The sequence below is a fragment of the Sinohyriopsis cumingii genome, chromosome 2 (genome assembly GCF_028554795.1).
Source record: "Sinohyriopsis cumingii isolate HCF-2022 chromosome 2, ASM2855479v2, whole genome shotgun sequence".
Lineage (NCBI taxonomy): Eukaryota > Metazoa > Mollusca > Bivalvia > Unionida > Unionidae > Sinohyriopsis > Sinohyriopsis cumingii.
The window spans coordinates 162,989,857-163,016,213 of record NC_142962.1 but is presented as its reverse complement, the minus strand read 5'-3'; the positions used below and the strand labels follow the sequence as shown (position 1 = coordinate 163,016,213).

Sequence of the window (26,357 nt, the reverse complement as noted above, 5' to 3'; positions counted from 1 at the left end):
TCTTTTAACTTAAAATTAATCCATAGAATTATCGCTACTAATGATTTTCTGAAAAGAATTAATATATTAGATGACAACAAACGTACTTTCTGTAAGAGTGAAAATGAAAGTATTGAGCATCTCCTCTATGATTGCAATATTACTTCAGTTTTGGCACCATTCTATTGAACTTTTGAACCTTTTGTCCAAATATTGTACATTTGTCCAAAAAAGAAATGTTTTTAGGAAGTGAACAGTTTACGTAATTTCTTGCTTATTTTGGCAAAATATTATATTTAAACTTGCAGATTCAAAATGAAAAATCCTTCTATTTATGCTTTTAAGCAAATAGTTGCATTGCATAAGAACATCGAAAAATACACTGCTAAGGTAAATAAAAAAGAGGACCAATTTCTTCAGAAATGGACCTCAATAATGAATATGTAATTCGTATCTGATCCGATGATAAACAGGAACAAAATACTGTAATATCACAAAGTCCATGTCACCTAGATTGTGTGCCATATGCACGTGTGTATGCGTGTGTATTTTTTCTTTTTCTGTAGATTATATTTATTATCCCTAGATTATCTGATAACCAGAAATGTTTGATTGTAAGGTGACCTTGGGATGGTTCCCCAATCCAGTGGTCAACCTATTATGGGGTTAATAATGGCAGTGATCCATACTGGTGAGTGCTTTAGACCACTCAGCCACTTCAGAATAAATAGTTTGAGAAGTTAAAAAAAAAGTTTTGTAAAACATAACAAATAATTTAAGTATCAATGTCATAAAATCAAAATATAAGAAAATACAGCACTATGAACTGAATCCAAAATAATCCTAACAAAGTACTATCCAAATCAAAAAGAACTGAATGCTCTGAATCAAGTTTCAAATCCTTAAAAGAAAAGACCTGCCTAAAAAACCAAAATGGTATGGTCAAGAACTCCTCTGAATAATTCACAATAGTCTCATACTAATAGTATAGTCCAATGAGAATAGTATAGTCCAATGAGCACTTTATATTTCCACTGAATAATCTAAACGTTTCCTCTCAAATAATATCTAAATTCAATATAAAAATATGTCTATATACTTGATGTTACAACAAGAATTACAAGAAATAAGAAGAAAATTGTCAATGACAGGCACTTATATACAGGTGTAAAGGTAAAACATGCATTTCGCCCAGACTTGTTGCATAACAAATTGCAAATCCACAACATCGTAAACCACTCACACAATCTAACCAATCCAATGGGAAATTACTTAATTCTTCTAAGAACTAACCTGACTGACCTGTCCAATTGGAATCAGCCCAAATCTTGTCAACATATTTACTAATAATTTACATAGCATGTAAATAAACATCTATTTATAGATCTAATGCAATCTGACATTCTTAACATCCAAAAATAGAGCCTATACGTGTACAAAATTTCAAATAAATATAAGCACTGCAATTTACAATCATGAATCAACTTTACAGAAATTATAGATTTACATAACACATCATTATTTAATTCAGTATTTACAATACAAGAGTTGTTAAAACAAATAGGAATTACTAGTGCCTTTAATACCATGCAGACTGTTAAACTTCTCTTAAGAGGTCCTCAAGGAAGAAGAGCCACTTTACTAAATGAGTCACCCTGTATAAAATCTTTTATAATTATAATAATAATTATCATTATCATTATTATTAGTAGTAGTAATAGTATTAGTAGTAACAGCATTATTGACATGGAATGAACTATGTGCCACAACACTGATATCCAATATGATAAATGCTTTTTATGGGAAATAGGAATGATAAATATAAATACATATTTCATAACTCAAGACTTTTATTAAAATATAAAATCACATTTGATAAATATACATGGTGAAACTGTATGAATTATTAGACAGGCACATGACTTGAATATCTGTGGTAACTCGGTCCAAAACAATCATGTTATGTTGAGCATACTTCTTATACACTGGAAAATAAGTCATTAAATTGACAGCTATGTGTCTGTTTCATGTTGGATTTTGCTCTAATAAAATTGTAACTCTAGTTCACTATATCAAATTAAAGTGTGATTTAAACCTGTTGAAGACATGAAATGCTTATTAATATAATCATGTATAGAAATTTATATTTATTATGGTCCTGTAAATTAGGTTCCACCCACCTGTCTACCCCACCATCCAAAAAGACCAGTGTCTCAAAAAGTGATATATCATAATATAATGATACATATATTGTGCTATGACACTACACAGCAGTTGGTAATGATATGACACTACACAACAATTGGTCATGCTGTGACACTACACAGCAGTTGGTAATGATATGACACTACACAGGAGTTGGTAATGATATGACACTACACAACAATTGGTCATGCTATGACACTATGCAAAATTGGTCATGCTATCATACTACACAGTGGTTGGTTGTGCTATGACACACATTTGGTCATGCTATTATACCACACAATGGTTGATCATGCTATGACAATACACTATGGTTGGTAATACTATGACACTACACAGTGGTTGGTAAAGCTATGACACTACATAGTGGTTGGTAAAGCTATGACACTACATAGTGGTTGGTAAAGCTATGACACTACATAGTGGTTGGTAAAGCTATGACACTACATAGTGGTTGGTAAAGCTATGACACTACATAGTGGTTGGTAAAGCTATGACACTACTGATGGCCATGTTGCAGGCCAGATCACAACCATCTTCTTTTAGTACCAGACAGACATCAAAAGTCTTTTAATGAAAACCCCATGTATCTACAATCATCCATACAAAAGGAGCATTGTTAACAAAAGTAGCATGATGGCCACCTGGGTGACCATAGAGGGTCATTTAGGACCAGCTACACATCATAATAAGTCCATTTAGGACCAGCTACACATCATAATAGGTCCGTTTTAGGACCAGCTACACATCATAATAGGTCCATTTAGGACCAGCTACACATCATAATAAGTCCATTTAGGACCAGCTACACATCATAATAAGTCCATTTAGGACCAGCTACACATCATAATAGGTCTGTTTCAGGACCAGCTACATATCATAATAAGTCCATTTCAAATGACCCTCTGTAGTGGAGTAGCAATAACAAGACTGTCAACCTGGCTGCCATGACAGCAATAAAAAGACTGTCAACTTGGCTGCCATGACAGCAATAACAAGACTGTCAACCTGGCTGCCATGACAGCGATAACAAGACTGTCAACCTGGCTGCCATGACAACAAAAACAAGACTGTCAACCTGGCTGCCATGACAGCAATAACAAGACTGTCAACCTGGCTGCCATGACAGCAATAACAAGACTGTCAACCTGGCTGCCATGACAGCAATAACAAGACTGTCGACCTGGCTGCCATGACAGCAATAACAAGACTGTCAACCTGGCTGCCATGACAGCAATAACATGTCAGATAAGTGCCACTAAGAACCAACATTACATTTTAAGAGCATTTTCAGTGATGTTGATTTTACCAACAACATCATGATTGTCAAGATGGACAACACAGTGGCTATATTGATGTCAGATCAGTGCAAGTTACATTTAGGCCCAACTAGACATTTTAAAAACAGCTTTCATGAAAACTCCATGTGATGTGACTGTATGTTCCAAAGGAGTAGCATTAACTAGATTTTTTTTCAAGATGGTCATTGTGGTGGCCATACAGGATATCTGAGCTGCACCATATTCATTTAAAAACAACTATTGATCATAAAAATGTTTTTTGTGAAAACCCCATATTATTGTGACCTTTCATTCAGGAAGAGTAGCAATAACACGATTTTCAAAACAACTACTATTGTGGCTATACTGGAAGTCAGATTGGCACCATTTTCATATACAGATCACTAAAAGTCTTTTAGTGAAAATCCAATTCAATGCATCCATCCACTGAAAAGGAGTAGCGAAAAAAAGATTTTCAAAATGGCCACTGTGTCAGCCATTATGAACATCAAAATGGCCACTGTGTCAGCCATAATTAACATCAAAATGGTGACTGTGTCAGCCATAATGAACATCAAAATGGATACTGTGTCAGTGATAATGAACATCAAAATGGCCACTGTGTCAGCCATAATGAACATCAAAATGGCCAATGTGTCAGCGATAATGAACATCAAAATGGCCACTGTGTTAGCCATAATGAACATCAAAATGGCCACTGTGTCAGCCATAATGAACATCACTATTTTTATTTAGGTCCATGAGAAGTTGTTAAGTTGATATGATCATGCCTTTATGAGTAGCAACAAGAAGGCTTTTAAGATGGAAACCATATTGGATGTCTGCAGGGCACCCTTTCTCTTAAGACCAACTAGACATCACAAGAAGTCTTTTAGTGTGAGCCTCATGTCAGGATGACCATCCTTTCAGAAATAGTATTGATAACAAGTTTTTAAAGCTGCTTGCAATTGTGACCATACTGCATATCAGATCAGTACAATTATTATTTTGGACCAAGAAGATACAAGAAATTCTCTTATGAAACCCCATGTCAACAACATCATACATTTGGAAGGAGTAGCAATAAAAATATCAAGTGGTGGCCATACTTGCTGACTAAGCAGCAACATTTTCATCGTAAGATCATAAGAAGTCATTAGGTAAAAAATCTATGTGACCATTCATTCATGATGTCCTCCATCACTATTCAATAGCAAGAACAATACTGGACATCACAGGGACACTATTCTCATTCCAGACCATCTAGAAGTTATATGAAGTTTTTAAAAACCATGACCTATTCATGAGGAGTAGTGATAGCTATATTTACAAGATGGCCACCATGGCAGCCATGTTGGATGCCAAATCAGCACAATTTTCATTATTTTAATAATCATGTCAGAGAAAGTAGTTCCGTGAAACCCCATGTCAATATGACCATCCATGTCAATATGAACATCCATTCAAGAGCAGCAATAAGATTTTCAAGATGTCCAGTGAAAAGAATAACTGCTAATAGAAGTCAGATGTTAGTTACCACATGTCAGATACCAGTTGATGGGTGTCACATGCTGGTTGATGGGTGTCACATGCTGGTTGATGGGTGCTGATTGCAAACCTACAGTGCAGCTCTTCTGGTCTGCAACCATAGGAGCTACAATATCAACAAAAAAAATCTCCACAAAGATGGATTTCATTCAATTTAACTGAACACTCAGACAAATGAGGAATGTGCCTTTTAGTGAAGCAAGACTTTTTCTTTCAAATTATCCATTTTATCCTTGAAAATACTCATCCTAACTAACTAAGTACTTGTAATTTCTATCCATTCATTTCCTTTGTAACCTACTGGGGAAAATGTACATCCATTAAATTTACAATTTCTAAAGCTGGATGATGGGATACTTACTGAGAATCAGCAGGATACACAGTCAAAGAATATTTGGGGTCAGAGAAAAACACCTCAATGTACTGGATGCAACGGGACCCTTAAAAGACAGCGTCCAAATGTACATGATGCAACAGAACCCTTAACAGACAGCATTCAAATGTATAGGATGCAACAGAACCCTTAAAAGACAGCATCCAAATGTATAGGATGTAACAGAACCCTTAATAAACAGCATCCAAATGTACACGATGCAACAGAACCCTTAACAGACAGCATCCAAATGTACATGATGCAATAGAACCCTTAATAGACAGCATCCAAATGTACAGGATGCAACAGAACCCTTAACAGACAGCATCCAAATGTACATGATGCAATAGAACCCTTAACAGACAGCATCCAAAATGTACAGGATGCAATAGAACCCTTAACAGACAGCATCTAAATGTATAGGATGCAATAGAACCCTCAACAGACAGCATCCAAATGTATAGGATGCAAGAGAACCCTTAACGGACAAAATCCAAATGTATAGGATGCAATAGAACCCTTAACAGACAGCATCCAAATGTACACGATACAACAGAACCCTTAACAGACAGCATCCAAATGTATAGGATGTAACAGAACCCTTAATAGACAGCATCCAAATGTACACGATACAACAGAACCCTTAAAAGACAGCATCCAAATGTACATGATGCAATAGAACCCTTAATAGACAGCATCCAAATGTACACGATGCAATAGAACCCTTAACAGACAGCATCCAAATGAACAAGATGCAACAAAACCCTTAAAAGACAGCGTCTGAATGTACATAATGCAACAGAACCCTAAAAAGACAGCATTCGAATGTACATGATTCAACAGATTCACTTTAACTGATAATTCTAAATTTTAGCGCTAAATGTCAAGAATCAGATGGGAATAAGCTGTACCAGAGAATCGGAAATTAACTTAACACCTTTTGATCACTAAAAGTAAACAAAATTTACTTATAAGGCTTTTCTCCATATCTGACCTTTAAGGCATCTGCTACATTGTTCAACATCATTTGTGATTAAAAGCAAAAGAAAATTCGTGATTTAAATGATCCAGAAAAATAAGTGAAATACAATTCACTCATTCATTCACATATTTATTAACTTCCTAAACCATTAACTTCTTCTGTAAATTCATCATTAACAGGAACTAATTCCATCATTGAGATAAAACAATTTATTTGCATACTGATTTTATCTAAGACTGTGTAGATTTTTACAACAACTAGGACATTTTTAAAATTTAGAACATTAAAATAAATGGTTCCAAATCTTTTATGTGCACAAGGCTCAAACTTTAGGTAGAAAAATGAAATAAGTGACTTTTCCATCCAGAGAAAAATAGGAAGAGTGAATTACTCAATAAAATTTAGTTATATATCAAAAGGGAGGTGGAAGAGGGAGGGATATTTATTGAGGTGAAGAGAAGGATATATTCTGCTTGGTCTGCAACAAATTAAATTACAGTCCATATTCTACCCCCATTTTCAAAGTAAAGACAATGCTGCATGTTTTTTCTTTCATGTACATGCACTCACCTGCACACAAACATGCATGCATGCATGTATGCACACACACACATGCACATACACACTTGAATTTTGAACAGCACTACATTTTTAATTTTTTCTATGCTGATTCCACAATCTTACATTTTTTAATATTTATACTACCAATGATTCATTTGTTTGTGACCCATTATATTCATCATTATAGCTAACATAGCCCTAATGCTTCTTAAATATTGCTATGGGGGAATAGAAGTGCCACAACATGCAAACAGCAAGCGCTTACGATGACGAAAATAAAAACCTTCAATAATAGCAATTAGAAGCATGGAATTACAACTGGTACAGTGCATTTTGAACCAAAACAAATTCTGCATAACGTTTTCTGATCTGATGTTAATGTCACATTCACAGACAGAAGTGAACAAGAATTTTTTGAATGGCAATTGATATGCCTGCCCCATGTTTAATGGTAATCTAAGTAGATAACTGACAATTTGCACAGAATCCATTTTCTTCTCCCTGATTGACCCTGACCTTTGCCCTTTTGACCCAAAATCACTAAGCTTCTTTCTACCAGTTATAGTTTGGGCTAAGAATTGGATTTAAAACTAATAGTACTGTGCACAAAAAAAATATTCTTTTCAGTCAGCAAGCCCAAATCAACAGTTTCCTTCCTTACCCGAAGTACATGCCAACAAAATTTTTTGGTTGAGGTATCTCATTTTGAACTAATAATATTGAATATAAAACAGTTTTTAAAATTCTTTCAGTCACAGTGACCTTGAACTTTCATCTTTTCGCTCTGAAATCAATGTTTTTTTCCATCCACTATGTCCAAGAAGCCCACATAGTTTGATAACCAATGATGATGAAGAACTAAAGTTATTATGCAAAAACCATTTTTCAACAGAAATCAAATGGGTTTTTTCTTAACACAAATGCAAGCTATCCACTAAGTATGGTAACTGGTGATGTGGAGAGCTCTAGTTAATGTGCTGAAACCGTTTTCTTTCTTTCAGTCAGTTACCCTGACCTCTGAGCTGTTGAGCCTGACAAATATACAGAATTCTTGGTTACTTTAAGAAAAAGCCATCCACAAAGTTTCGGAATTTTAGACGGTAGACATTATTATGCAGAACCAAATTGGTAAAAGATGGACAAATTACCAAATGGATACCATCATAAAATAATCTGGACAAATTACCAAATGGATACCATCATAAAATAATATGGACAAATTACCAAATGGATGCCATTATTTAATAATATGGATGAATTACCAAATGGATACCATCAAAAAATAATATGCTCTGCCTTGTGGCAGGCTTTTTAAAAGTGCACAATACAAGTATCACATTTCATCTTGTTGAATGCATCAAGTGAAAATCATGGATCTTTATAATTTCCAGCAGGAATTAAGAGATTTAAAATGCAGCTGAACAAACATTTTAATGATCTGAGGAAAATATTTTTGTTAAAATGCTGTCATGAAAAATATATGTTCATAAAAATACATGCAGGAAGCAAATAAATTACAAGGTATTTCTTTCCTACACCAAATGTACTGAAGCACTGTTATCACTATTGTTTTAAAGAAAAAGGTGCTATATTCCTAATCTACCAACATTAACATTAAAACAAAATACACTGTCCAATTCATCTTAGCATGGTGGTTTATGGAGTGGGTGGTTTATGGAGTGAGTGGTTTATGGAGTAAAGCTAATGTTCATAAATAGATGAGGACTATACTGGAGTAGCTAATTATGTCTAAATCTCTACAAACCATGTACATACTAAAATTCATCATGCAAAGGTCTCAGTTAAACTAGAAAAAGCATATATTTAACAAATATAAATAATTGTCTAGTTAATTATTTCCCTGACTTGACAACTTTGTGATGAACTGTTGTCTTAAAAGATTGCAAGAAATTCACTGATAGGAACCTCCTTCCAAGGGAAACAACTAGGGTTGCTGAGGGACAAGTAGCGTCCAGTACATGCGACACATACTAGTCCAAATATCACCAATTCTGGTGAAAACAATATTGTCTTAACTGTTTCAAGTATGAGATGACATTCCTTAGAACAAATAATCGAGCTGCCTGTTGTCAGATATACAAATCATTATATTTTAATAAAAATATCCAGTTTCCCAAATAACAAGAAGTTTGGTATATTACTTTGACACAACTCATTTTAAGTTCCTGTCAATTGCATCAAATACTGACTATTAAATCAGAGAACTAAATTAAATAAAACTGACACAGCTAAAACACATTAATAAACTTCATATTCCTAAATATTAATGACTGACTCAAGACTAAAATCTTGCACAGACTTCCAAAACATATGATCATATGCAAGTAATTAATCATTCTATAAGGCAGATTTCATAAAAGAGAAGATCATTTTGGGATTATCCAAGGCAACACTACACAAGCGAGTCCTGGATATCATGCATATATATTAACAGAGAGCTCTGTTATTTAGAGCTATGCATATTCAAAATTACAACAACAAGGGAGAGAAGTGTAGATGTCACATATCGGTTTTGACTTTAGTTGTCTTTCTTGCTGTCAGACATAACCCCATTCATCTCTTCGTGGGTCAACTCCTGCGCACACCGTCGAGGGAACCAGCCTCGTACTCGTTTCTTACCTGTAACACAGACAGGATTATTTCTAAAACTCTTCTGCAATTACTGAAACTCTTATTGTAAAGTACAAGGCATTTAGAAAAGTTAATATGGATAAGCAAACTGAATACATCACTCAATTTGATAAACAGTGATCAGCTTACTAAATTCATCATCAGTGGGTTTTTGTCTACTTTAGGAAGATTTCAGCAAAAATGTTAAATCTTGAAATAGCAAGAATGATGAGAATAAGAAAGGCCTTTAATGTTACTGCAATTAACCTGAATCAAGTGTAACTTCGCACATGCAGATGGTAAATTGAGTCAGATGTAATATCTCACATGCAAATGGTAAACTGAGTCAGGTGTAATATCTCACATGCTAATGGTAAATTGAGTCAGGTGTAATATCTCACCTACTAATGGTAAACTGAGTCAGGTGTAATATCACACATGCAAATGGTAAATTGAGTCAGGTGTAATATCTCTCATGCTAATGGTAAATTGAGTCAGGTGTAATATCACATATGCAAATGGTAAATTGAGTCAGGTGTAATATCTCACATGCAAATGGTAAATTGAGTCAGGTGTAATATCTCACATGCAAATGCTAAATTGAATCAGGTGTAATATCTCACATGCAAATGCTAAATTGAGTCAGGTGTAATATCTCACATGCAAATGCTAAATTGAGTCAGGTGTAATATGTCACATGCAAATAGTAAATTGAGTCAGGTGTAATATCACACATGCAAATGGTAAATTGAGTCAGGTGTAATATCTCACATACTAATGGTAAATTAAGTCAGGTGTAATATCTCACATGCAAAAGGTACCCAGGGATCAATCGGGGAAAAAAGTAGTGTTTAAGTAGGAAAACAGGAGAAGAGGATGATTTGAGCAGTACAACTGGTACAATAATATAATATTTCAGTATGTATTTCAAAGGAGAAACATGTAACAAATGATACAGATTAGGTAAAGAGCAGCTGTTTAGCAGAGCTGTAGCAATATTTGAATGGTTGGATGTGAACAGGTTTTGAGTAGGGTTGTAGAAGTCATCGGAAGGTTGGATGTAAACAGGTTTTGAGTTGGGTTATAGAAGTTGTCGGAAGAATGGATGTAAACTGGTTTTGAGTAGGTGTGTAGAAGTCATCGGAAGGTTGGATGTAAACCAGTTTTGAGTAGGTGTGTAGAAGTCATCGGAAGGTTGGATGTAAACCAGTTTTGAGTAGGTGTGTAGAAGTCGTCGGAAGGATGGACGTGAACAGGTTTTGAGTAGGGTTGTAGAAGTCATCGGAAGGTTGGATGTAAACAGGTTTTGAGTTGGGTTATAGAAGTTGTCGGAAGAATGGATGTAAACTGGTTTTGAGTAGGTGTGTAGAAATCATCGGAAGGTTGGATGTAAACCAGTTTTGAGTAGGTGTGTAGAAGTCATCGGAAGGTTGGATGTAAACAGGTTTTGAGTAGGGTTATAGAATTCGTCTGAAGGATGGATATAAACTGGTTTTGAGTAGGTGTGTAGAAGTCATCAGAAGGTTGGATGTAAGCCGGTTTTGAGTAGGTGTGTAGAAGTCATTAGAAGGTTGGATGTAAAGAGGTTTTGAGTATGGTTGTAGAAGTCATCGGAAGGTTGGATGTAAACAGGTTTTGAGTTGGGTTATAGAAGTTGTCGGAAGGATGGATGTAAACTGGTTTTGAGTAGGTGTGTAGAAGTCTTCGGAAGGTTGGATGTAAACTGGTTTTCAGTAGGGTTATAGAATTTGTCTGAAGGATGGATATAAACCGGTTTTGAGTAGGTGTGTAGAAGTCATCAGAAGGTTGGATGTAAGCCGGTTTTGAGCAGGTGTGTAGAAGTCATCAGATGGTTGGATGTAAACAGGTTTTGAGTAGGGTTGTTGAAGTCATAAGAAGGTTGGATGTAAACCAGTTCTGAGTAGGTGTGCAGAAGTCATTGGAAGGTTGGATGTGAACAGGTTTTGAGTAGAGTTGCATAAGTCATCAGAAGGTTGGATGTAAACAGGTTTTGAGTAGGGTTATAGAAGTCGTCGGAAGGATGGATGTAAACTGGTTTTGAGTAGGTGTGTAGAAGTCATCAGAAGGATGGATGTGAACAGGTTTTGAGTAGGGTTGTAGAAGTCATCGGAAGGTTGGATGTAAACAGGTTCTGGGTAGGGTTATAGAAGTCGTCAGAAGGATGGATGTAAACCGGTTTTGAATAAGTGTGTAGAAGTCATTGGAAGGTTGGATGTAAACCAGTTTTGAGTAGGTTTGTAGCAGTATTTGAATAGTTGCATATGTAACGGGTATTGCCTTTAATTTCAGTTGTTCAAACAATATTAATTCTACTTGTAACTCATCTAGCTGTACATGTAACTGTCTACTTTAATGCCCCAAATGCTTGAATAGTGGGTCTCTTGATCTATTTCATCGTTCTATCACAACAAGGTTGTAAACAAGACTGCAAGGTAGCATTGACAACAAGTATGCTCAGCATACCTGTATGCCTATTGAGATGACCTGATTAGATTTTCTGACCACTACAGTTATTGCTCTGCATTATTTTTATAAACATTTTCAACTTCTGGACCATTTTATGCATTATTAATCAAAATTTACATGGGATAGACAAATAAAATGAAATTGGTGTATTTGTATTTATATGTAAATGATCTTATTAAAGTTTCTGGCCACCTTACTATTCATTTTTGTATTTTTTACAAATCCTTCTTAATCAAAAACCACTTGAGACAAACAAATTAATTTTGATGGGGATTTTTGTATCCACATGTAGATGATCAAATTATATTTTAAAGTCATTATAGGAATTGTTACATTTTGTACACATTTTTCTCACTTTTTACATTTAACATTTTTTGGGAAAAAAATAGTTAACTTCATTAAGCAAAGACCACTTAAGAAAGATTAATTATATATCTGGTATGAAATAACCTTGTTAGCATGATTAATCAGAATCATAATGGAGTCAACAACATGAGAAATCAAAACATAAATGATGTCACCAGCATGATTAATCAGAAACATAATGAAGTCACCAGCATTATTAATCAGAAACATAAATGATGTCACCAACATAATTAATTAAAGCATAATGGTAACACCAGCATGATTAATCAGAAACATAATGATGACACCAACATGATTAATCAGAAACATAACGAAGTCACCAGCATGATTAATTAAAACATAATGATGACACCAGCATGATTAATCAGAATCATGTCACAGCATGATTAATTAAAGCATAATGATGACACCAGCATGATTAATTAAAGTATAATGATGACACCAACATGATTAATTAAAGCATAATGATGACATTAGCATGATTAATCAGAATCATAATGATGACACCAGCATGATTAATCAGAAACATAATGAAGTCACCAGCATTATTAATCAGAAACATGAATGATGTCACCAGCATTATTAATCAGAAACATAAATGATGTCACCAACATGATTAATTAAAGCATAATGATGACACCAGCATGATTAATCAGAATCATAATGATGACACCAGCATGATTAATCAGAAACATAATGATGTTGTTGTTGTTGTGGGGTTTAACGCCATTTTTCAGCACGATAGGCTATACATGGCGGCCAGTATTAATGGTGGAGGAAGAACCCGGAAAACCCCGGAATGAACCACCGATCCACGAGAAGCTACTGGCAGGCTTTCTCACATGCCCACATTGGCTGAATCTTAGACTCGAACCGCCGCAGACAGAGGTGAGATGGCAGTGATCCATAACGAAGAGCGCTTTAGACCACTCGGCCACTCGGGGCCCCTTGAAACATAATGAAGTCACCAGCATCATTAATCAGAAACATAATGAAGTCACCAGCATTATTAATCAGAAACATAAATGATGTCACCAGCATGATTAATTAAAGCATAATGATGACACCAGCATTATTAATCAGAATCATAATGATGACACCAGCATGATTAATCAGAAACATAAGTCACCAGCATCATTAATCAGAAACATAATGAAGTCACCAGCATCATTAATCAGAAACATAAATGATGTCACCTGCATGATTAATTAAAGCATAATGATGACACCAGCATTATTAATCAGAATCATAATGATGACACCAGCATGATTAATCAGAAACATAATGAAGTCACCAGCATGATTAATCAGAAACATAATGAAGTCACCAGCATGATTAATCAGAAACATAAATAATGTCACCAGCATGATTAATTAAAGCATAATGATGACACCAGCATGATTAATCAGAAACATAATGATGTCACCAGCATGATTAATCAGAAACATAAATGATGTCACCAGCATGATTAATTAAAGCATAATGATGACACCAGCATGATTAATCAGAATCATAATGATGTCACCAGCATGATTAATCAGAAACATAAATGATGTCACCAGCATGATTAATTAAAGCATAATGATGACACAGCATGATTAATTAGAGTCATAATGATGACACCAGCATGATTAATCAGAAACATAATGAAGTCACCAGCATGATTAATCAGAAACATAATGAAGTCACCAGCATTATTAATCAGAAACATAAATGATGTCACCAGCATGATTAATTAAAGCATAATGATGACACCAGTATTATTAATCAGAATCATAATGATGACACCAGCCTGATTAATCAGAAACATAATGAAGTCACCAGCATTATTAATCAGAAACATAAATAATGTCACCAACATGATTAATTAAAGCATAATGATGACACCAGCATGATTAATCAGAAACATAATGAAGTCACCAGCATGATTAATCAGAAACATAATGAAGTCACCAGCATTATTAATCAGAAACATAAATGATGTCACCAACATGATTAATTAAAGCATAATGATGACACCAGCATGATTAATCAGAAACATAATGAAGTCACCAGCATGATTAATCAGAAACATAAATGATGTCATCAGCATGATTAATTAAAGCATATAGATGACACCAGCATGATTAATCAGAAACATAATGAAGTCACCAGCATTATTAATCAGAAACATAAATGATGTCACCAGCATGATTAATTAAAGCATATTGATGACACCAGCATGATTAATAGGAACATAATGAAGTCACCAGCATGATTAATCAGAAACATAAATGATGTCACCAGCATGATTAATTAAAGCATAATGATGACACCAGCATTATTAATCAGAATCATAATGATGACACCTGCATGATTAATCAGAAACATAATGAAGTCACCAGCATGATTAATCAGAAACATAAATGATGTCACCAACATGATTAATTAAAGCATAATGAAGTCACCAGCATGATTAAACAGAATCATAATGATGTCACCAGCATGATTAATCAGAATCATAACGATGTCACCAGCATGATTAATTAAAGCATAATGAAGTCACCAGTATTATTAATCAGAATCAAAATGATGTCACCAGCATTATTAACTAGAAGCATAAATTATGTCACCAGCATGATTAATCAGAATCATAATCATATGACAACATATAAAGTATTGAATGCACAATGTTCAAAGCATAAATACCACCTCTAAGCAACTTGTTTGACATATGTACCAAATTTACTTGATATAACTTGTGTTTAACTTGTTTGACATCTGTACCAAGTTTGTTTGAAATACCTTGTGTGTAACTTGTTTGACATCCGTACCAAGTTTGTTTGAAATAGCTTGTGTGTAACCTGTTTGACATCTGTACCAAGTTTGTTTGAAATACTTTGTGTGTAATTTGTTTGACATCTATACCAAATTTGTTTGAAATACCTTGTATGGATTTGCAGTTGTGCTCTGGAAATGAAAATGTGTACGGACAATCATGGAAATAGCTATGTCGCCTGTATGAGAAAATGGGGGGGGGGGGCCACTCCTTGCATGTCAATATGACACTCATATCATGACTTTAAACCCTGTGAACTTGCCCTAACAATCAATGGGCAAGCAAGTGTTGCAGAATAAAACTAATTCTGTCCTAGTTTAACGATGAACCATTCCTGTATCAAGAGAATCCATCAAGGAGGTATGAAATACATGCAAGAGAAACATACCTAATTAAACCTAAAAATTAATTGCTGACAGAAGGATGACTGTTACATCTCACTTTGCTGAGAAGTTACTTTTCCACTAAAATATACTTTGCACACACACACACACACACACACACATTCATCTCCTGCAGCTCAAGATAATTTTAATTTAAAAAAGACACAAAGAAATTGACACAATAGCATATTTACCTTCCTTTTCATTTCCAGTTAACATTTTTGTTCCATACAGCCATTTCCTAAACAGAAAGACACAAACGTACTTGAATAATATTCCACAGAATAAAGTGTTAACATTTGTGTTCCATACAGCCATTTCCTAAACATAAAGACACAAACATACTTGAAAAATATTCCACAGAATAAAGTGTTATATCAATATTCTATCATGTGATTATGATAACTTTAAGTGTTATATCAATATTCTACCACGTGATTATGATAACTTTAAGTGTTATATCAATATTCTACCATGTGATTATGATAACTTTAAGTGTTATATCAATATTCTACCATATGATTATGATAACTTTAAGTGTTATATCAATATTCTACCATGTGATTATGATAACTTTAAGTGTTATATCAATATTCTACCATGTGATTATGATAACCGTAAGCAAGAGTCCCTTGATGGGAATGATGCTCTTCTGGCAAAAAAGAATTTCCAGCAATTTAACTTAATACCATTTATTCATTTTAAATGCAGAGTGTTTTGAAAGCATCTTTGATATTCTTCACTTGTAAGATTTTCAAATTAGCCTTGAATGTGGTGGACAGATTTGATGTCAACTTGGCGCCATCTTCATTGACGACCAGCATCATGCCATTATGGTCACATTCAACATCTGATTCAAAACTTTTCTATTTGGTATGAACTCAAAAATTATTTTGGTGAAAGCACAATGTCGATATGACCAACCATCTTGGAGAAGTAGTCATAACTAAATTTTCAAAACGGATATTGTGGCATGTCATAGAGGTTGGATCAATACCATTTTCATTAAGAACCATCTAGACATCAAAAGAAGGCTTTCTGTGAAAACCTCATCCTGATATGCCATTTATTCAGAAGGAGTTGTGACAACAATATTTTCAAGCAATCAGTTGGCAACCTTGCACAAAAACTTTGATGTATACAAGATGTGAAGATGGAAAAACTGCGGACTGTTGTGCAGGAGACATCCTGTGTGTGAGACAAAAGATTCTATGTAAGTGATGAGCACCCTGGAGGTGTCTACCAACAGTCTGAGATCACTGAATCATAACTATTGGAGGTGTCTACCAACAGGTTGAGATCACTGAATCATAACCATTGGAGATGTCTACCAACAGGTTGAGATCACTGAATCATAACCACTGGAGGTGTCTACCAACAGGTTGAGATCACTGAATCATAACCATTAGAGGTGTCTACCAACAGGCTGAGATCACTGAATCATAACCATTGGAGAAACAAGGGGGCTATAAGGAAGAGTTTTGATGCAAAGGTCTTAACATTGTGAAGAATCTGATGGATTATTCTATAATGTCACAGGTATATAATCAATTTGACATCAGACTAAGTCATCATGGAGATAGAGAGAAATAAAGAGGTAACTTACTATTAAACTTCATTACAAAAAAGTCTACAAATGGCCTCCCCCACTATTGAAAAAAGTGTCTCTATTACTGACTGGTGCAGAACAACTCAATGAGGACCGCCCATCCATGTCTGGATCGAATGTCTATGACATTTTATTTTGTATGAAATATGGCCAAGTCCGAAAAATCCCCCATGCTTCCATAGACAGGTAAATACATCTTCCTTGTGGGAGTCCAGTTCAGTCTGGTGAAACCAAATGAGGGTCTGTGATTGAGATGAAGGGTCTTGGAAGTGAAGCCGACAATGCTCTTTTACTGTAGAAAGGATTTGGGTGCCTTCTGGTAGGTCCAACCAAGCATTTCAAAAAGGCATTGTTTGACACCTACTTGGACTTAGCAAAAAGTGGGGTGGTGGTGGCTACAGATTGGATAGATACTACCTTGATGTACTCCTCAACATCATCAAAACTATGTTTCCCCAAAAATACTAAAACTGAGAATCAATGCACTGGAAAAGCTATCTGCATACACTTGATCCCCATAATCACAATTTGCTATATATATATATATATATATAGTACATGTACAGAACATTTTGTTATACCCTCTGAAAAAAAATAATTATTAGTATCAGTATTATTTGTCTTATTATTAGTAATTGTACTATTAAGCACTACATAGCCAGTGAGTGACAACAGTTCTTACAATAAACTTAAAATGACACAGATAAATGCAAATTACACAAGGACTAGGAAGAGAATGACAAACACAAAAATGCATACAATTTAAGTTGTTATGCCAAAAGGCTACTCAGATTATGAAAATCATCTAGTGCCAAGTGACATATGAGAACCACATGAAGTCATAGGAAAACAGGATAATATTCCAAATAATTAGAATAACTCAGCATCAGCTTGGGATTATATTGTTTTAGTTCCAAATAATTAAAATAACTCAGCATCAGCTGGGGATTATATTGTTTTAGTTCCAAAAAATAAAAAAAACTCAGTATCAACTTGGGATTAGCTTGGAATTAGTTCCAAGATCTCCACTTACAAAAGGAAGGAGATAATCCATCTCTGACTGGGGATTAATGCCTGGAAAATTGATAGCACTGCAATAAAAAAAACAGCTAATATATTATCGCTATTAAAATATATGTTCCATTAAATCCCAAAACAACGATGAGTACAAACTTATGTGCCTTTCTACAAAACACATTTTTTAGTGAATGGCGCTTAACACAGACTGTACAACTCCTAACCTTTTCCATCGTGTGACGTCCACCCTGTCCCCTTTTCTTACGGGTATCCTGGGTTCATCAGTACATGGGATCCCACAGCACATGTCAAAACCCTTGGAGATTGGAAGCATGGTCCCATGGTAATCATCCATTACTATGTACTGGATAGTTCTCTCACGTTTCATTGCTTTCTGTTTCAGCTGCTCTATCTACAATCAGACAACAAGAGTGGCATAGCATAGTGACCTCATCATCTTCTGGCAACAAACAGTGGCATAACATAGTGACCTCATCATCTTCCGGCAACAAACTAGTCTAATATATTTCACTTACCATTATCCCAAGACTGATGATAGTTATATCACAGTCCTTTACACAATTTCAACAATAATTTAATGACGGAATTCTGTATTTTATGAAGTCAATATTACACAATTTCAACAATAATGACAGAATACTGTATTTAATGATGTGACTTTCACACAATTAAAACAATAATTTAATAAAAGCATGCTGTATTTATTATGTCACTTTTACTCAATTTCAACAATAATTTAATGACTGAATGCTGTATTTTATGATGTGACTTTTACACAATTTCAACAATAATTTAATGACAGAATGTTGTATTTTATGATGTCACTTTAATATAAATGCAACAATGATTTAATGGCAGAATGCTGTATTTTATAATGTCACTTTTACACAATTTCAACAATAATTTAATGACAGAATGCTGTATTTTATGATGTCACTTTTACATATTTTCAACAATAACTTAATGATAGAATACTGTATTTTATGATGTGACTTTTACACAATTTCAACAATAATTAAATGACAGAATGCTGTATTTTATGATGTTAAGATTTAATGACAGAATGTTGTATTTTATGATGTGACTTTTACACAATTTCAACAATAATTTAATGACCGAATGCTGTATTTTATGATGTGACTTTCACACAATTTCAACAATAATTAAATGACAGAATGCTGTATTTATTATGTCACCTTTACTCAATTTCAACAATAATTTAATGACAGAATGCTGTATTTATTATGTCACCTTTACTCAATTTCAACAATAATTTAATGACAGAATGCTGTATTTTATGATGTTATGATTTAATGACAGAATGCTATATTTTATGATGTCACTTTTACATATTTCCAACAATAATTTAATAAACAGAATGATATATTTTATGATGTGACTTTTACACAATTTCAACAATAATTTAATGACAGAATGCTGTATTTATTATGTCACCTTTACTCAATTTCAACAATAATTTAATGACAGAATGCTGTATTTTATGATGTTATGACTTAATGACAGAATGTAGTATTTATTATGTCACTTTTACACAATTTCAACAATAATTTAATGACTGAATGCTGTATTTTATGTTGTGACTTTTACACAATTTCAACAATAATTTAATGACAGAATGCTGTATTTATTATGTCACCTTTACTCAATTTCAACAATAATTTAATGACAGAATGCTCTATTTTATGATGTTATGATTTAATGACAGAATGCTGTATTTTATGATGTCACTTTTACATATTTTCAACAATAATTTAATAAACAGAATGATGTATTTTATGATGTGACTTTTACACAATTTCAACAATAATTTAATGACAGAATGATGTATTTATTATGTCACCTTTACTCAATTTCAACAATAATTTAATGACAGAATGCTGTATTTTATGATGTTATGACTTAATGACAGAATGCTGTATTTTATGATGTCACTTTAACAAATTGCAACAATGATTTAATGACAGAATACTGTATTTTATGACATCACTTTTATACAATTTCAACAATAATTTAATGATAGAATGCTTTATTTTATGATGTCACTTTTACATATTTTCAACAATAATTTAATGACAGAATACTGTATTTTATGATGTGACTTTTACACAATTTCAACAATAATTTAATGACAGAATGCTGTATTTATTATGTCACCTTTACTCAATTTCAACAATAATTTAATGACAGAATGCTGTATTTTATGATGTTATGATTTAATGACAGAATGCTGTATTTTATGATGAAATGATTTAATGACAGAATGCTGTATTTTATGATGTCACTTTTACACAATTTCAACAATAAATTAATAAACAGAATGCTGTATTTTATGATGTGACTTTTACTCAATTTCAATAATGATTTAATGACAGAATGTTGTATTTTATGATGTCACTTTTACACAATTTCAGCAATGATTAATGACAGAATGCTGTATTTTATGATGTCACTTTCACACAATTTCAACAATAACTTAATAAACAGAATGATGTATTTTATGATGTGACTTTTGCGCAATTTCAACAATAATTTAATGACAGAATACTGTATTTTATGACGTCACTTTCACACAATTTCAGTAAAGATTTAATAAACAGAATGCTGTATTTATTATGTCACTTTTACACAATTTCAACAATAATTTAATGACAGAATGCTGTATTTTATGATGTCACTTTTACACAATTTCAACAATAATTTAATGACAGCATGCTGTATTTTATGATATCACTTTTACACAATTTCAACAATAATTTAAATAAACAAAATGATGTATTTTATGATGTGACTTTTATGCAATTTCAACAATACTTTAATGACAGAATGCCATATTTTATGATGTCACTTTTACACAATTTCAGCAATAATTTAACAACAAAATGCTTTATTTTACGAGGTGATATTTACTCAATTTCAACAATAATTTAATGAAAGGATGCTGTATTTATTATGTCACTTTTACTCAATTTCAACAGTAATTTCATGACAGAATGCTGTATTTTATGATGTGATGTGACTTTTACACAATTTCAACAATAATTTAATGACAGAATGTTGTATTTTATGACGTGACTTTTACACAATTTCAACAATAATTTAATGACAGAATGTTGCATTTTATGATGTCACTTTAATATAATTGCAACAATGATTTAATGACAGAATGCTGTATTTTATGATGTGACTTTTACACAATTTCAACAATAATTTAATGACAGAATGCTGTATTTATTATGTCACCTTTACTCAATTTCAACAATAATTTAATGACAGAATGCTGTATTTTATGATGTTATGATTTAATGACAGAATGCTGTATTTTATGATGTTATGATTTAATGACAGAATGCTGTATTTTATGATGTCACTTTTACACTATTTCAACAATAAATTAATAAACAGAATGCTGTATTTTATGATGTGACTTTTACTCAATTTCAACAATGGTTGAATGACAGAATGTTGTATTTTATGATGTCACTTTTACACAATTTCAGCAATGATTTAATGACAAAATGCTGTATTTTATGATGTCACTTTCACACAATTTCAACAATAATTTTATAAACAGAATGATGTATTTTATGATGTGACTTTTACGCAATTTCAACAATAATTTAATGACAGATTACTGTATTTTATGATGTCACTTTCACACAATTTCAATAAAGATTTAATAAACAGAATGCTGTATTTATTATGTCACTTTTACACAATTTCAACAATAATTTAATGACAGAATGCTGTATTTTATTATGTCACTTTTACACAATTTCAACAATAATTTAATGACAGAATGCTGTATTTTATGATGTCACTTTTACACAATTTCAACAATAATTTCATCACAGAATGCTGTATTTTATGATGTCACTTTTACACAATTTCAACAATAATTTAATAAACAAAATGATGTATTTTATGTTGTGACTTTTGCGCAATTTCAACAATACTTTAATGACAGAATGGCATATTTTATGATGTCACTTTTACACAATTTCAGCAATAATTTAATAATAAAATGCTTTATTTTCCGAGGTGACATTTACTCAATTTCAACAATAATTTAATGACAGGATGCTGTATTTATTATGTCACTTTTACTCAATTTCAACAATAATTTAATGACAGAATGCTGTATTTTATGATGTGATGTGACTTTTACACAATTTCAACAATAATTTAATAACAGAATGTTGTATTTTACGATGTGACTTTTACTGAATTTCAACACTAATTTAATGACAGAATGCTGTATTTTATGATGTCACTTTTACACAATTCCAACAATAATTTAATAAACAGAATGCTGTATTTTATGATGTCACTTTTACACAATTTCAACAATAATTTGATGACAGAATGTTGTATTTTATGATGTCACTTTTACACAATTTCAGCAATGATTTAGTAACAGAATGTTGTTTTTTATGATGTCACTTTTACACAATTTCAACAATAATTTAAAAACAGAATGATGTATTTTATGATGTGACTTTTACTCAATTTTAACAATAATTTAATGACAGAATGCTGTATTTTATGATATCACTTTCACACAATTTGAATAAAGATTTAATAAACAGAATGATGTATTTATTATGTCACTTTCACACAATTTCAATAAAGATTCAATAAACAGAATGCTGTATTTATTATGTCACTTTTACACAATTTCAACAATAATTTAATGACAGAATGCCATATTTTATGATGTCAATTTTAAACAATTTCAACAATAATTTAATAACAGAATGCTTTATTTTATGAGCTGACATTTACTCAATTTCAACAATAATTTAATGACAGAATGCTGTATTTTATGATGTGATGTGACTTTTACACAATTTCAACAATAATTTAATGACAGAATGCTGTATTTTATTATGTCACTTTTACACAATTTCAACAATAATTTAATGACAGAATGCTGTATTTTATGATGTCACTTTTACACAATTTCAACAATAATTTCATCACAGAATGCTGTATTTTATGATGTCACTTTTACACAATTTCAACAATAATTTAATAAACAAAATGATGTATTTTATGTTGTGACTTTTGCGCAATTTCAACAATACTTTAATGACAGAATGGCATATTTTATGATGTCACTTTTACACAATTTCAGCAATAATTTAATAATAAAATGCTTTATTTTCCGAGGTGACATTTACTCAATTTCAACAATAATTTAATGACAGGATGCTGTATTTATTATGTCACTTTTACTCAATTTCAACAATAATTTAATGACAGAATGCTGTATTTTATGATGTGATGTGACTTTTACACAATTTCAACAATAATTTAATAACAGAATGTTGTATTTTACGATGTGACTTTTACTGAATTTCAACACTAATTTAATGACAGAATGCTGTATTTTATGATGTCACTTTTACACAATTTCAACAATAATTTAATAAACAGAATGCTGTATTTTATGATGTCACTTTTACACAATTTCAACAATAATTTGATGACAGAATGTTGTATTTTATGATGTCACTTTTACACAATTTCAGCAATGATTTAGTAACAGAATGTTGTTTTTTATGATGTCACTTTTACACAATTTCAACAATAATTTAAAAACAGAATGATGTATTTTATGATGTGACTTTTACTCAATTTTAACAATAATTTAATGACAGAATGCTGTATTTTATGATATCACTTTCACACAATTTGAATAAAGATTTAATAAACAGAATGATGTATTTATTATGTCACTTTCACACAATTTCAATAAAGATTCAATAAACAGAATGCTGTATTTATTATGTCACTTTTACACAATTTCAACAATAATTTAATGACAGAATGCCATATTTTATGATGTCAATTTTAAACAATTTCAACAATAATTTAATAAGAGAATGCTTTATTTTATGAGCTGACATTTACTCAATTTCAACAATAATTTAATGACAGAATGCTGTATTTTATGATGTGATGTGACTTTTACACAATTTCAACAATAATTTAATGACAGAATGTTGTATTTTATTATGTGACTTTTACTCAATTTCAACAATAATTTAATGACAGAATGCTGTATTTTATGATGTGACTTTTACATAATTTCAACAATAATTTAATGACAGAATATTGTATTTTATAATGTCACTTTTAAACAATTTCAACAATAATTTAATTTGAATGCTGTGTTTTATGATGTCACCTTTACACAATTTCAACAATAATTTAATGACAGAATGTTGTATGTTACGATGTGACTTTTACATAATTTCAACCATAATTTAATGCCAGAATGCTGTATTTATTATGTCACCTTTACTCAATTTCAACAATAATTTAGTGACAATGCTGTATTTTATGATGTCACTTTTACACAACTTCAACAATAATTTAATGACAGAATGCTGTATTTTATGATGTCACTTTTACACTATTTCAACAGTAATTTAATAAACAGAATGCTGTATTTTATGATGTGACTTTTACTCAATTTCAACAATAATTTGATGACAGAATGTTGTATTTTATGATGTCACTTTAACACAATTTCAACAATAATTTAATGACAGAATGCTGTATTTTATGATGTGATGTGACTTTTACACAATTTCAACAATAATTTAATGACAGAATGTTGTATTTTATTATGTGACTTTTACTCAATTTCAACAATAATTTAATGACAGAATGCTGTATTTTATGATGTGACTTTTACATAATTTCAACAATAATTTAATGACAGAATATTGTATTTTATAATGTCACTTTTAAACAATTTCAACAATAATTTAATTTGAATGCTGTGTTTTATGATGTCACCTTTACACAATTTCAACAATAATTTAATGACAGAATGTTTTATGTTACGATGTGACTTTTACATAATTTCAACCATAATTTAATGCCAGAATGCTGTATTTATTATGTCACCTTTACTCAATTTCAACAATAATTTAGTGACAATGCTGTATTTTATGATGTCACTTTTACACAACTTCAACAATAATTTAATGACAGAATGCTGTATTTTATGATGTCACTTTTACACTATTTCAACAATAATTTAATCACAGAATGCTGTATTTTATGATGTCACTTTTACACTATTTCAACAATAATTTAATGGCAGAATGCTGTATTTATTATGTCACTTTTACTCAATTTCAACAGTAATTTAATAAACAGAATGCTGTATTTTATGATGTGACTTTTACTCAATTTCAACAATGATTTAATGACAGAATGTTGTATTTTATGATGTCACTTTTACACTATTTCAACAGTAATTTAATAAACAGAATGCTGTATTTTATGATGTGACTTTTACTCAATTTCAACAATAATTTGATGACAGAATGTTGTATTTTATGATGTCACTTTAACACAATTTCAACAATAATTTAATGACAGAATGCTGTATTTTATGATGTGATGTGACTTTTACACAATTTCAACAATAATTTAATGACAGAATGTTGTATTTTATGATGTCACTTTTACACAATTTCAACAAAATTTAATGACAGAATGCTGTATTTTATGATGTGAATTTTACTCAATTTCAACAATAATTTAATGACTGAATGCTTTATTTTATGATGTGACTTTTACACAATTTCAACAATAATTTAATGACAGAATGTTGTATTTTATGATGTCACTTTTACACAATTTCAACAATAATTTAATGATAGAATGTTGTATTTTACGATATCACTTTAATACAATTGCAACAATGATTTAATGACAGAATGCTGTATTTTATGATGTCACTTTACACAATTTCAACAATAATTTAATGACAGAATGCTGTATTTTATGATGTCACTTTTACATATTTTCAACAATAATTTAATGACAGAATGCTGTATTTTATGATGTGACTTTTACACAATTTCAACAATAATTTAATGGCAGAATGCTGTATTTTATGATGTGACTTTTACACACTTTCAACAATAATTTAATGACAGAATGTTGTATTTTATGATGTGACTTTTACATAATTTCAGCAATGATTTAATGACAGAATGCTGTATTTTATGATGTCACTTTTACACAATTTCAACAATAATTTAATGACAGAAT

General features: G+C 31.9%; 1 protein-coding gene across 1 annotated transcript in view; it reads right to left on the bottom strand.

Annotated features, from left to right (window-relative positions):
- Positions 1–1,811: 1,811 nt before the first annotated feature.
- LOC149806229 (palmitoyltransferase ZDHHC6-like) overlaps positions 1,812–26,357 on the bottom strand; it is a 67,999-nt gene continuing 43,453 nt past the window's right edge. The window contains exons 7-9 of the mRNA XM_089951182.1: positions 18,464–18,651; positions 15,808–15,854; positions 1,812–9,568 (exon numbers count right to left, since the gene is read on the bottom strand). Of these exons, the coding sequence (XP_089807308.1) occupies positions 9,468–9,568; positions 15,808–15,854; positions 18,464–18,651 (336 nt within the window). The 3' untranslated portion in view covers positions 1,812–9,467. The remainder of the gene's footprint in view (positions 9,569–15,807; positions 15,855–18,463; positions 18,652–26,357) is intronic.